The sequence below is a fragment of the Seriola aureovittata genome, chromosome 5 (assembly GCF_021018895.1).
Source record: "Seriola aureovittata isolate HTS-2021-v1 ecotype China chromosome 5, ASM2101889v1, whole genome shotgun sequence".
Classification (NCBI taxonomy): Eukaryota; Metazoa; Chordata; class Actinopteri; order Carangiformes; family Carangidae; genus Seriola; species Seriola aureovittata.
The window spans coordinates 16,897,860-16,912,657 of record NC_079368.1 but is presented as its reverse complement, the minus strand read 5'-3'; the positions used below and the strand labels follow the sequence as shown (position 1 = coordinate 16,912,657).

General features: G+C 40.0%; 1 protein-coding gene across 2 annotated transcripts in view; it reads left to right on the top strand.

The window, feature by feature from the left end:
* The first annotated feature begins 3,930 nt into the window (after nt 1–3,930).
* Nucleotides 3,931–14,798, top strand: part of ntrk2a (neurotrophic tyrosine kinase, receptor, type 2a) — an 83,690-nt gene continuing 72,822 nt past the window's right edge. The window contains exons 1-5 of one of the 2 annotated variants that reach the window (XM_056375607.1): nt 3,931–4,540; nt 7,376–7,450; nt 8,838–8,909; nt 9,449–9,517; nt 10,558–10,703. In XM_056375607.1, the coding sequence (XP_056231582.1) occupies nt 4,281–4,540; nt 7,376–7,450; nt 8,838–8,909; nt 9,449–9,517; nt 10,558–10,703 (622 nt within the window). In that variant the 5' untranslated portion in view covers nt 3,931–4,280. The remainder of the gene's footprint in view (nt 4,541–7,375; nt 7,451–8,837; nt 8,910–9,448; nt 9,518–10,557; nt 10,704–14,798) is intronic. The other variant, XM_056375608.1, reaches the window with a different exon arrangement.

Here is a 14,798-nt window from a genome sequence, read left to right as displayed (position 1 = left end):
GTGATGCAACAACGGGTGATTGTGATGTAACAATAGGTGATTGTGATGCAACAATAGGTGATTGTGATGAGACAACAGGTGACTGTGATAAAACAACAGGTGATTGTGATGCAACAACAGGTGAATGTGGTGTAACAATAGGTGATTGTGATGCAACAACGGGTCATTGTGATGCAACAACGGGTGACTGTGATGCAACAACGGGTGACTGTGATGCAACAACGGGTGACTGTGATGCAACAACGGGTGATTGTGATGCAACAACGGGTGATTGTGATGCAACAACAGGTGATTGTGATGCAACAAAGGGTGATTGTGATGCAACAAAGGGTGATTGTGATGCAACAACGGGTGATTGTGATGCAACAATTGGTGATTGTGATGTAACAATAGGTGATTGTGATCCAACAGTAGGTGATTGTGATGTAACAATAAAGGATTATGATGCAACAATAGGTGACTGTGATGCAACAAAAGGTGATTGTGATGCAACAACAGGTGGCTGTGATGCAACAATTGGTGATTGTGATGCAACAATTGGTGATTGTGATGTAACAATAGGTGATTGTGATCCAACAGTAGGTGATTGTGATGTAACAATAAAGGATTATGATGCAACAATAGGTGACTGTGAGCAACAATATTTTGATACAATGATAGGTGACTGTGATGCAATAAAACGTGACTGTAATACTACAACAGGTCCCTGTGACGCAACAATAGGTGATTTTGATGCAATAGGCAAGGTTGATACAACCATAGATGACTGTGATGCAAGAATTATATGACTGTAATGCAACAATAGGTTATTGTGATGCAGTAATTGCTGAGTTTCATGCAACAATAGGTGAATTTAACACTAAAATAGGTGATTGTGATGCAACAATAGGTGACTGTATGCAACAATAGGTGACCGATGCAATAACGGGACATTTATGCAAGAACAGGTGCCTGTGATGCAACAATCGGTTGTGGTGCAGCATTAAGTGATTGTGTGGAAATGACAAGTGACTGATGCAAAAACAGACGAATTTAATTCAACATTCGTTGACTGTAATGCAACAATAAGTGATTGTGTTATACTTTGATGCAAAGGCGTGACTGTGATGCAACAACAGGTACTTGTGATGCAGCAATATGCGATTGTGATGCAAGAACAGGTGCTTGTGATACAACAGGAGATTGTAATGCAACAGCAGATGACTGTTATGCAGCAATAGTGATTGTGATGATGTAGCAACAGGTGACTGATTTCTTCCTGAAACAGATAAAAAATTGCATTTCAAATATTTGATGTTTTATATAACAAATGAGATATTTACAAATAAAAATGCAACAAAGTTTATTGATTTCATTTCAGCATAACTTTAACATTTTTGGGACTTGGCTGTTGGTCAAATATTTTGGGGTTGAGGAATGTGCGATGGACTGATCGCACAACCACAACAACAATATATCTTAACTCAACTATTAATAGATTGTTCAATGATAATCTGTTTTGGCAGCCCTAAATCATCAAGAACACCCATAATTGTGACCATAAAAATACACAATTGTGATCCAACAAAAAGAACCACTCATCACACTGCTAGATACAAAAATCTTTACAGTAAGATGTCATGTTTCCAGTGGAGCTTAGTTACACCAGCACCATCTGACCAATAAAATCAATATTGCTTTTGCCTTTGAATTAAATTATAGTGCATCAGGTTTTGTGACACTGTTATACATCTCAGATTTTATTTGTGACCAGATTTGAGTGTGTTTCATCCAGAAACAAATGCTGGAGTTGCTCAATAGACACATGACCCAGTTCATTTAGTGTATATTTTGAGCAAGCCAGATCTCATTTCAATAAACACATTTTAGAAGTACTATCTGAAACTTAAATTTTATTATTTCTGTGTCAATGGACCAACTCCAGGAAGGTGTCTGATGCTGTGACTTTTGAGGAGCCACACATTTATATTCGCAGAGCTGCCTTTGCTGTACAAAGTCATCAAGATATGGCACTCATTGAAAACTTTTCTAATTTCACATGTTCTGGACATGGCAATTACAAAGGGACTTTGACTGCTAAGTCAGTTTAAAAGTAACCGAAAAACTTTGTTCCCTATTAGTATTTATAGTATAAATACTTGGAAAGCAGTGTTTTGCAAATAATGCATCAAACATGCTGCCTGATTAGCACAAGAAGCAAATTATGCTTGGCATACTATAATATGCTCACAGTGTTGGATAAAACACATCCCGCCTGATGCTTTGTCTATGGAAGACAGATGGTTCAAGAGGGCGATTACATGTTTAAAATGTCAAAGACATTTAACACAGACTGCACCCTCTGTCAAATTTCAAAAGGAGCATAGAGTAATTGGAATATTCTATTTGTGAGACAATGTTTTAATTGGTACGCCCATTCTGTGCAGAATGTGTACAGCCCAGTGTCTGAGGCAGGCATCCGCCAGATTGGTTCAGACACAGACAGGGCTCCATAATTACACTCCTCTATTCAGTGCACTGCCTGTGCGTCAGTGCAAACGTCATATTAGAGCTGCACATGGGGGACAGGACATTCGAGAGCAGAGGAGAGGAGAGGACTCCTCACAGCTGTGGTGTGTTGGGGCTGTTGCTGCTCACAGGCAGATGTGCTGTCATTCTCTGACTCTCACATACCTGGTGAAAGGTTGAGGAGAAGTAACTCTGTTCCTCAGTGGCTGTAAAGACAGATCAAATTCTGTGTCAGAAATGTATCCAGCAGTAGGAGCTAGGATCTATAGTAGCAGAGTGACTGGCATACAGCTGTATATAGCTTCCACTCTAAGATGACAGCTTATTGATTCAGGTCTGGTTTTGGCTGGGAGCCCCATATGATGAATGAAATATGGCCTAATGATTTAATAAGGTGATGCTTGGTCTAGTACAAGCCAGCTAAAGACTTGATGATTGGTGATTGCTCCCTCTTTCTCTCTCTGTTTCATGTGCTGCTTTAGACATTACATCCACATCTTGTCCTATTTACAATGGAAGCACCCAGCAGCTCAGCTGACATTAAGAAAAAGGCTATTTTTTCTTTGCATTATTTTTCTCATATTATGTCTATATATTTTTTTCCTATTTCCAAATTCAAGACTAGAAATGTGGCACTTAAGTATCTCCCTATCTACTTTCAGACAGCTTTGTTTTTCATTGATTAACTGTATACAGGTCTACTTATGAAACGCCTAGTATAACACCCAGATGATGATGATGATTATAATGACAATGACGGTGATGATGGGAATGATTATGACAATTAGAGCCTGCAAATTGATAGCCCCTTATATCTCATTTACACACATAATCTGAAGCCAGCTACCAGATAAATTAAATAACCTCTTCAACGGAGCCTGTCCCACCTCTCCCTCCCTCTCTCTCTCTTTCCCTCTCAGACAAGGACGCTGACACCTCGTTCACAACTCAAGGCAAGGCTGGTAAAACTTGTCACAGACCATGTGCTGTGAGAGGGGCTCCTGACGGCCCAAAAATGCAAAAGGAAAATACAAATTCATCCATTCATCCATCCATCAAAAGCACATGTGCCCTAGAGCAAGAAACGCCTCTGCTCTGCACCTGACCCTTCCCCCAGACCTCTCTGCAAGCAGAGCAAGGAGCGTTTCCCTGAGGGGGATCAATGAGGTATCACGTTATACATGATCTGCCCTGATGCTGGTACCCATCCTCTTCCTCCTTTCCCCATCTCATCGTCTTCACCCCTGCGCACTGCATGGCTCTCCCATCCTGACTGTCATTTCTTCTCTGTCCTATATCCACCAACCCCGACCACCAGAGAATCACACACACACACACAGAACATTGTGTCGAGGAGGCATCAGCCAGTGCGTGTCTGCTGAGAGAGAGAGGGAGAGAGGGAGAGAGAGAGAGAGAGAGAGAGAGAGAGAGAGAGAGAGAGAGAGAGATCGAGATCCTCCCTGGCACACACCCGTCAGTGTGGCAGTGTGATTTTGACTGACTGGCTGACTGACGGGGGTTTCTGAAGGAAACACACAGGAACGGGGGGACACGCTCTCCTGTTTTCTTTTTTCACACCTTTCTCGCTGTCTTGTCTGTCACCGTTGCCACGGCCGATGGTTCTCTAGCTGTGCCTCCTGTATCCACCTCAGCATCGGATTTTGCTTTTATTTCTCCTCTCCTTGATTGGCTGAACCGGGGCTGATCCCAGCCAACCTGGGCCGGGCCGTGGTGCTGTTCAGCGAGCCTTATAGCTGAAGTTGGCACCGGAGATGAGCGCCTTGAGACACGGGAGCGGGGCTCTCTATTCGCCGGGGAGAGGGTCTGGGTCGTGGCGGTGCCTGTGGTGGTGGTGGTGGGTTGTTGTGCTCGGGGTGACAGCGGGCTCGGGAGATCCTTGGATGTCCGCGGAGGCATGCCCGTCGGCTTGTTCCTGCAGCAGCACCAGGATCTCCTGCGTTGATCCGGAGCAGGTTATTAATGCCTTTCCCGTCCTGCAGAGCGAGGCGGAGAGGGAGAACATCACCGATATGTGAGTGTCTCTAAGCATCAGATTTACAAAGGGGAGCTGTTGGATTCATATGGCCCTTAAATATTCACATGTAGCCTGCCCTGCTTTTATGAAGGTGGCTGCATTTTCAACACTTTACAAATAAAGGAATGTCATCCCTCACACCCCTATTCTGCCAATTGTGTCTGGAGCTGGCAGACACTATCCGCAAAGAAAGAGCCAGAACCGGTTCTCTTTTGTTAATGAATCTTTATCTAACGAAAGAATTTAGTCCAAATCAACTAATGTACCAGTTCACATATAAATCTAAGTCACACTCATTTATTCGACGCGGGTTCGGCTCAGACACACATCATGTGTAACCTACATTGCATAACAGACTCTTTACCATCATGTGGCACATCAGTCTTTCAACGCCAGCGTGGAAACTGCCCATTTAAAAATAAGAGCAGATTAATAGACTTTTATTCTGACAGAGAAAACCAAGTCTGTGTGCGAGCGCGTGCCCGTCTGTGTGCGTGTGCTAAAGTGTGTATGTGGACGGAGACACGCACTCACCAAACACCACTGTCTAAATATTAGCACAGACACTTCCCAAGATGGCTTATATTAGTGTATTTAAATGAACCGAAGAAAAAAAAAAAATCGATGTTTAAGACAAAAAAAAAGCGACATCTTTGCAGGAAGTGTCAACATTTTAGGTGAAGGCTACCAACCAAGATGACAGCAAATCTCAGTGTGCATTGTAGATATACTGTACAGCCCCCCCACCACCTTCCAGCTTTTCACTATCATTTCATAAAACGGCATTTGGCCTACAAATAGGCAAAGTGGGATGCGATATCATTCTTGGCAAAGATACACGGCCTTGTTGATGATGACTTTTGTCGGAGATAAACAATCTTTATCGGCGGCCTTGGAGAAACCTTGGAAGCTGTTTAAATGAGCCAGCAGACTGGTGAAAAGCTTTCACCGAGTGCTTGGCTAATGTAAACAGACAAATTACTGATGACCGTGCGACTTCTACTTCCAAACGACCTTGCCAAAAAACCTGGGAGATCGGTTCGTGTTAATTGGTTAGACATCCTGATTTTATGACATCTGCACTGACAACCACACAATTTGACAGAATATAAATGGGCATTCAGTGTCACTGTGAATACCTGAATGGGTGTAAAAGCCCAAGCTCTTACACTTTGTGTGATGTCTCACATGTATGGTTATGTTTAGTGTAAAAGCTGAGGCAAACATATCGCATTTAGCCCCCATCTCCTAAGAAAATATCCTCCAGTTGAATCGGAGAGGTGGGGTGTGTGGATGACACAGACAAAATCTAAAATGACAATATTTCTTTTTGACTGATAACTTATGATATTTTGTGGGTGTTGGCTCTCTTCTGATATGAACACAGAAACAATACAGAAAGTTGTTTAACAGGCAATGCAGCCTTTGAAGATTGAGAAGACAAACTTATATAAAAATATGATAAATATCTACTTTTGTGTCATAATATTGATTTATTGCCCACAGGCATTAAGATAGTGGACAAATGTGGTTGTAGTAAGCTTGACTCCCCTCCTGTTCCCTCAGACAAACATGCAGTGACGGGTTAATCACACCTAATGACAAACCAGAGATGGATCTATGTGCATGCTCTTTGTACTTAATATTCAACAATCTTACTGAAACTGGAAACACTGCCTCGTTTGTCTTTGTCGCTCATGTACAACGTAATTGTCGATTTCTTGTAGATTACAGAGATTATAAGATTGTTACCTTAAAAACATTTTGTCAGAATTGAATTTCAGTTGTGTGTCATCTTTGATGAAAGTAATTTTAGGAAACAAGATGCTGCTTTCCATTTATCTGTGTTTCTTTATGTGTAAAGCAGTGAAAAATGCTGCCATTCTGGGTCAGCTTCTTTAATTATTGTTAGCCACACATCAATTTTATTACGAATTTTTAAAAAGCTTTTTCTCAGGCTTTATTTGATAATGAGAGCAGAGAGCTGACAGGAAATGAAGGGAGAAAGAGGAGAGGTGATATGTAACAAAGGTCCCCGACCGGACCTGAACTGGGGATGTTGCGATTAGACAACCCTTATGAAATAGCTCTAATGGTTAGGTGTTACCCTTTCATCCCTCACTTGTCAATCTTTTGACTTTGATGAACTTAAACGTGATAATTTTGGTATAAATTCAGCGAGTCTAAAGCCTTGTAATGATTTTTTAAAATCAACAAATCTAATGAGAATATTTTTTGTTTCAGTTTCCGAGTCTGAGACTGTATGTGACCACATGAAAGACAGTATTTAATGACCTTGTGATTTAGAAAACCAATACGTGCAACAGTAAGACACAGGGATTCTGCAGGACAAAGAGCTCTGCTGCGACTGTTACAACGCGTTCCTTCTATAGGACAGATTGTTCTCAGTTCGCTCTGGAGGTTTTGTTTAGCCCTTGATGTTCTTAGACATCTGATCCCAAAGCTGCGATATTTGAAAAGTACATGTACTGTTTGTCTGAACCTGTTCACACAGTTAGACTCAATCACAAGAGGGAGTTGCCAACTGTCATCTCCTGTTGGCCTTTAAACACCGTCAGGTCAAGTGCATAGCTCAAGCGCAGCTGAGGAGAAGAGGCGAAGGATGTGCCTGTTTCTCTACTTTAAGAAAAAAAACTACCAGCTCCTCCTGAGTACCATATATCAGCTGCAGTCCTGCAGGAGTTCATTTTTTAATTTTGAACTCTAATTATATGGGCTTATTATGTTCCTTTGTCTTATTGAAATGTTTCTGTTTATTCTTCCCTCCGTTAACAAATGAGCCTTCTGACACACACTTGTATCACCTGACAGCTACATTGCCAACCAGAGCAGCTTCTCCTCCATCAACGACAAAGACCTGCACTACTACAAGAATCTCAGGAACCTGTGAGTCTTTTATGGCTTATATTACCAACAAAACACTGAGTTATTGTCAATGGGCAAATTTGCTAAATTTGCTTATATTTTTTAATTCTATGGCACTTCTGTTATCCACACCACCTACTAAAATGTTAAATGTTCCTTTATATGTACATATAGGGTCTAAATATAGGCAGCACTTCAAATCAGGTAGAAAAACAGTTTCACTACATTTTAATAACATTTCAACAGTATTTCTATACTTGCTCAGCTTGTTATTGTCCACTATCTGAGACATATTGATTTACTGTGCTTGTACCAATAATTCCTCATCTTCCCTTAAGGCAATATATTGTTTATGTTTGTTGCTTGAAAATCCTGCAGTGTTTATCACTGTGTCCCAGGGTGTTTGTAGTTACTGTGTTTTGCTATGCTTCTCTGTCTCGTTTTATTTCTTAATCTTAAAAAGAACTGTCTACCAAGCAGCACTTAATTGCAATGAAATAATCTATTCATTTCACAGCCAATATCTTTATTAATACACAGCATGTTATGCACTGCGGGTCTATATGCTTTAATTGTGGTTTTTCTCCCGTGTGTCTGAGGAATACTTTACACACAATTACACTCTGTGCAGTGTTAATATTTCGTAATATACGGTACCACTATTTCACAGTATGAATATTTTTAAATCATTTGTTAAGTGTCATTGTAATATAAAAATCCTCACTCAGTCCAAGTATTTTCAGATGAGATCAATCAGTCACAGAACATAATTTAAACCAACTTCATATCAGATAATGATATTATCTTACATCCTCACCTCAGCTGATGAAGGGCACAAACTCTCTGAGCACCTGGTTTTAACAGTGCTGAGTAATCTAAAGTTCGCAGTGACGTTAAATGCACCGACTCTTAAAACAGTTTTTGTACACGACAACGCTTTCTACTGAGACGTCTGTCACACTATATCCAGAGGATTAGAGCGTAAATGGTTAACTGATTGACAGAAAAATAATACACAACAATTGTTATAATTGAATAACAGCAGCAACAACAACAACCTGCGCCTCTGTCAGTGTATTTAACTATACACCACAGGCCTATACTGTATGCCCTGTAGAACGACACTTTTCTGATCTGTTGTCTCCATCAGCAGGATATCATATCTGTCTGTAACTTCCAAAACTGTCACAAAATACAGTTGGAAAACAAATCCATTTTACGACGTGACAATGCTAAGGTTAGGTTAGCCTTAGACACAACAACATATTGGTTTGGGGACAGTCATGATCATTCTTTAAAAAAAAAAAAAAAAAAAAAAAAAAACTGTCGTTCTGCTGGTATATATCCTACTGTTGTTGTTCATGAAGATATTAATGTGGCTGTTATATTTTTCTTTTTTTTTTTTCAGAACGGTGACCAACAGCAGGCTTACATATGTATCAAAGCTGGCCTTTCAAAACAACATGAAATTACAGTACCTGTAAGTAAAAACACATCTCATGTCATCATAATATACAGTATATTTGCCTTCTGTTGATGTGACAGCTGTACAACCATTATTTATCACTTTCAGTCAGTAATTTGTCTGACTCTTAAAATTGACTTATCCTTTGACATTTTACTTATGTTTTAAATTGGGTTAATGAATGCAAAATTACACCACCAAGAGTAATACAGTATGTAATACTATAGAGAGTAACTTAACCTGAAATAAATGGCTGAGAGATTGATGCAAAATAAAGCCAGGTTCAGGTTCATAGTGAACAGCATTTATAATTGATTGTCAAATCTTGGGACCTTGTAAAAATAATTAAAGTTTGATGCTTATTATACTGATCAAATGCACCACTTAAGGCTAATTGTCACAATCCTTAGAGGGGGGAACTTTTAATGGGAAAAATAACACAGGCGTTTGGGTGCACGTTGAAATGCACCATTAGTTGCTGTAACATCAACCTAATATTTTGTTGTGATATTACAAATGCAATCTGATTCCATGATGTTCGATTTAATTTCCAGGAATCTGAAAGATAACAACCTGTCAACACTGTCCTGGAGGATATTCAAACACCTCAACATCTCTTATCTGTGAGTTCAGTGCAGTCATTATCAGTCTGTCCATCTCTGTGTCTGTCCGTCTGTCTGTCAGTTCCCGGCTCTCTCTCTGGTTTACCCTCCAGTTATCATCATACTCTGTATATAAACATAGACCTATAGCAACTGTGATGTCACCTGTAGGTTCCTGATGTGATGATTTCAAGCTTGGAGTTGGGTTTACTGCCACCAGCAATCTTGGGTTTTCCTGCAGACAGAAAAATTATTATATTTTAAATTTATATTGAGGAAATAGGATGGAGAGATTATCTGAAGTGATAATTAAGCACCGGGGCTCAATGTTACTTGCTATGACACTTATAAATAATGAAAAACATGCCCCCTAAATACACCCTAAAGAGAGAATAATAATAATAAAGACAGAACAATAATAATAATAATAATAATAATAATAATAAAAAAGAGAATTTGTACATTTTTCCCACTGGTTTTGTGCAGCACAAATTTTTTTTTTTTTTTTTCATGCTAGGTAGCCAATGAAAAACCTGGCTCTTAAAGGAATACACTTACTTGTGTTCTTATCAACAGTTAGATGAGAGGATCAGTGCCACTCTTATAAGCAAGTCTTATAAATCTCTCTCTATTTAAAAACTAAAGCGGAAGAAAATGCCAAGTTGTTGTTTTAAGGTGTTTAATGTGCTGGACAGGCACATGAAACCTCTCATTATTTCTACAACTTGGTTTTTGTTTTGGATTAAATGAACGAGATATAACATCTTAATTAGTGAGCTTCAGAAGTGCTAGTAGGCAGACCTTGTTATAATTTGACAGAGACAAGCTAGCAGTTATACCCCCGCCCCCGAGTCTTAATGCTAAGCTACAACTGCTGGCTGTCGATTTATATTTAACGGATAGATATGAGAGTGGTATCAATCCTCTCACCCAGCTCCGGGCAAGAAAGCAAATAAGCTTTTACAAAATCTCAAACAATTTCTTTCATTCACTTAGACATATCATTGCAATTCAGCTGCTTACTCAAATCGTTGTGTGTGTGTGTGTGTGTGTGTGTCTAGGATCCTGTCAGGGAACCCTCTTCACTGCTCCTGTGAGAACATGTGGATCAAGCTGTGGTTAGGGGAGGAAGCAGACAATCAGGATCTGCGCTGCATTGAGGATGGAGGAGGACGCAAGCTGTCCAGACTGACACTTCCTAACTGTGGTGAGAACACACACACACACACTGAGTAAGGAGCTGGAGAAGACATTTATAAGTTGCAGCATAGTGCAAAGCACTAAAACACCTGGAGGGAAAATCTTAATGGTTCCCTCTACAGAAAATTTTCCATTCACATGTGTTTGTATGCACATGCATAGTTGTGTGTGTGTTTGCATAAATGTGTGATTAAGTACAGGACTTATACTGTACAAAATTTATTACTGCAAGACAAGTGTACTAAGTGTTTTGTCGGTTCTCAGAGGAAGTGTGGGCTACTGGAGAAAGTGGACTGAAGTGAAGTTTGTTGTCAAAACCTATGAGAATAAATGCAAAAAGAATACAGTTCATGCACTGAGAACAGCCACTGTGTTAATCGTAATGTATACCCACCGGTATGTGACTTTCGGCTGGCCACAGCGAGGACAATGCGCATACTGCTCTTCACTTCTGCAGGGCTCTGCTTAGCTTGTATATTGTAATTTCCCTAGACACAGTGTAGTACAAAAAAAATAAAAAGACTATATCTTACACATGAACAAGCAAACAAATGACATAAACGCATGCATGCACACCCAGAGCAATGCTTTAATAGAGGGCTTAAAAATTTAGTTTGGTTTCTGCTGGGTGTCACTGAAAGGCCACAGACACTAAACAGGCTGACTGTATCTCAGTGCTGTGGGGATTTTACTCATATGATGCGTAGATTAGCTGCTAGATGAGAGAAGAGGGAGAGAAATGTGTCACATACTAAGTGTGTTTGGCGCGTGCATGCGTGTGTGTGCGCACTACGTGACAGGTTATGTCATCTTATAGACTGGTTACACTCATCTGAGACATTTGCTTGGACATGTAGAAAGGTAGTGACAGGACATTATAGAAGCAGAGATATTTTACTGGGAAGGAACATTTGTGAGATTGAACACACAGATGACATCAGTGAGTCTCAAAGACGCTGAGTAGTGAAAATTTGCCGCATGTATCACAGTAAAATGAAGTAAAGACCATCTGCACTCTGTCCTATAGCACCGATGACCTGCTGTCACACAGCAGATTTCATTTCCTTTTTCTCTGAATCATCGTTTATCAGTCGACTAGGAAAGATTTGTCTCTGGATTTACAGAAAGCTGCTCCTATATGCTCAACTGCAACAACAATGATCACATTATTGTGAGCAATGGAAGGCATTTTTCACATATTTGATTGTGATAAATTAAGAAAAAAATTTTTTTTCATTAAAAGAAATATAATATTTTAAAACCTGGAGAACCTCTGAACCTGCCACAGTGCATAAGTGTAATGTAAAAATAACCAGGATGCGTGCTGTCACTCCAGTGCAGATTTCCACAGAGCACAAACCTTTAATGAACTTGATTGTGGGAACCTTTAACAAGCTTGACTGTAGAAATGAAAGCACTTAACTGACACTTTAGTCTTTCCTTCTTTACTGTAAACCGATGGATACTAAAAAAAGAAAATCCTGAATAAATGAGTGGAGAAACATAATGAATGCAGATCCACTCATGCTCTGTGGCATGTATAAGGATACTGAGCACCAGTTGATTAGGATTTTCTATCAAGATGCCAAGAGGAAAAGATCTAAGTGACTTTGAAAGAGGGTTCATTGTTGGGGCACAGATGGCAGAAGCTTCAGTCACAAAGACTGCTCAACTGGCTGGTGTTTCAATAGGAACAGTGACATCTGCATTTAGATCTGTGGGAAAGACATCAGTAAATAGGGTTGGAAACTTGATGAGCTTGATGCTCGAGCTTTAGTAGAATATGTAAGGAAAAACAGAAGATCAACTCTTCCTCAGGTGACTGAGAATGTCAATGCAGGACATGATCAGACTTTGTCAGCAAGAACAGTCTGTCAACAGTTACACCGAGAGGGATATTATGGTCGGGTTGCAGTGCATAAATCCCTCATTACAAAGATGAATGCACATTTGAAAGTTCACTGGTGCAAAAACCATGAAACCAATGATCCGATATCTCAACATAATCAAAGATTAGAGAAAAAGTCAAACTGAAACAGATTTGTGTCAGAGAACTTTGTTTTTTCTTCTTCCCCCTCCCATTAACCATCTCACCACCCCAAAGATTTATGTGGGGTCGGTGTGTATAAAACTGTATAAAAAGCTAACTAAAGCTACAACAGTAACATGCTGCTTGTATACTAATGCTTCAGTATTGATCATCTGATGACATCATATATAATAATATATCCGTCAGAGGGGCCAAACCAGCATTTTTGTTGTAATACTTTATCTACATTTTGCTGCTAATACTTATGTACTCTTATCTGAGTAGGATTTTTCATGCAGGGCTTTTACTTGTAATGGAGTATTTTTACTTTGCTGTATTGGTACTTTTACTTAAGTAAAAGACGCCTCTTCCACCATTGTGTGATGATGGCAGTGGCCCAACACCTTACTAAGACACCTTATGTTGGTTTTTCCTTTAATCCGCCACCCGTCTGTATCTCCTGCATAAATTTTTAATGAATATCTCTATTTAGGACTCTCTTGTATTCATAAACGGGGTCCGATTACAGTGTGAACTGTCTCTGAAAGTCTGACCTGCTCGTATTCTCTGAAGAAAAATCTGTCCAACCTATGCCTGGATTTGTAGGTTTTTATATGCACAAATCTGGCTGAATTGGAAATTCAGCAGCCTAATAATCTTGAGCCAAAGTAAACAAATGAAACTTAAATTGTTCGAACCTTTGGGGGATAAGTCCAGTCAGATCTGGTTTGTTACTATAAAGTGGAAGTGAACATAAACAACCCACTTCTTGTCCGATTTCAATTTATAAAACACTCGATAACAGTCCGAAAAATTGAAATGTAATCAATTTTTTTTTCTAATAAGCCACAACATGAATCTGAAAGTATTTTTGCCATCTCTCTTGTTGACAGTGCAAATGATTTGGTCAAAAATAGCTCAGGGCAGTTGGGACGCAAGGGATACAAACAATAAGTTAGCTTTCAGGAAGCTTACAATGACATTGATAACTCCTATTGATCCGTCCCCTCTGCCTCCCCTCCATTAGTAGAGACTATTTTTGGCATTAGGACAGTTACAGCATGGCCCCTGGAGAGGTGGGCAGGGGACCCCCTGGCAGAGTGACATATGAGGAGGAGGACATGGTGGGGCAGGGTTGCCAAATAATGCCCCAGGGCTAACAATGATACACCAAAAGACCTCTGAGTCTGGCCAAACTGCTGGCCTTTTGGTCTCTCTGTCATTTTTTCTTACTATCTTTTGCCTCTCCCTCTTTCTTACTCATTTTCCATCTGTCTGTCTGCTTCATGTATGACTGTCTCTCCTACTGTATGACTGAACTTATCTGAGTGACATATGAGGAAGGCACAAAGGAGAGGAAGTACCCAATGATGCCCTCAGGCTGACAATGATCTCTCAGGCCACCCGCATATGTCTCTCTCTCTCTCTCTCTCTCTCTCTCTCTCTCTTTATCTCTCAGTGGGCTGTTTACTGCTGGAGCTCCACTCGAAAAGGCTGGCAAATACAGACCGTTCCCTTTGCTGACCTGTACAAAACTTTACTAAAAAGTGCTGCTCTGATGTTACTGCAGTCCCAGGCCTGTGCAATATGAAAATAAGTGAACTGTGTCACTCAGCAAAAATGTTGGGGTTCAAACAGCTGAAGGTGTTAAAACACTCCCAGTCAGTTGATTGTTAACAGGGGAAAAAAAAAAAAAAAAAAAAAAACTATAAACTGTCCCCTCTCGTTTAATTAATTTTAACAACTCTTCCTTAAATTGTATAATTACATTAGCTTGTGAAGAAATGTAAGCGTTTTCTGTGATCACACTTATTACACCTTAAGTTTCTTTGGGTGAAAGTATCTGCTATATGCTCCAAAAGGCATAAATGTTAATAATTGAAACCAGCTGAGCAAAGGCGCTTTTTTTCATGTGCTGTGGAAATGACAGCAGATGAATCACCAGATCTCTGCTGGTCACATCACAGCACTGGTGCACTTCATCTGTCTCCCTCTTTGTTTGTCCGTCTCTCTGTCAGCTCATTTGTTTGGCTTGAATGACTGTCTATCAGGCTCCTTTCCCCTTTATAATCC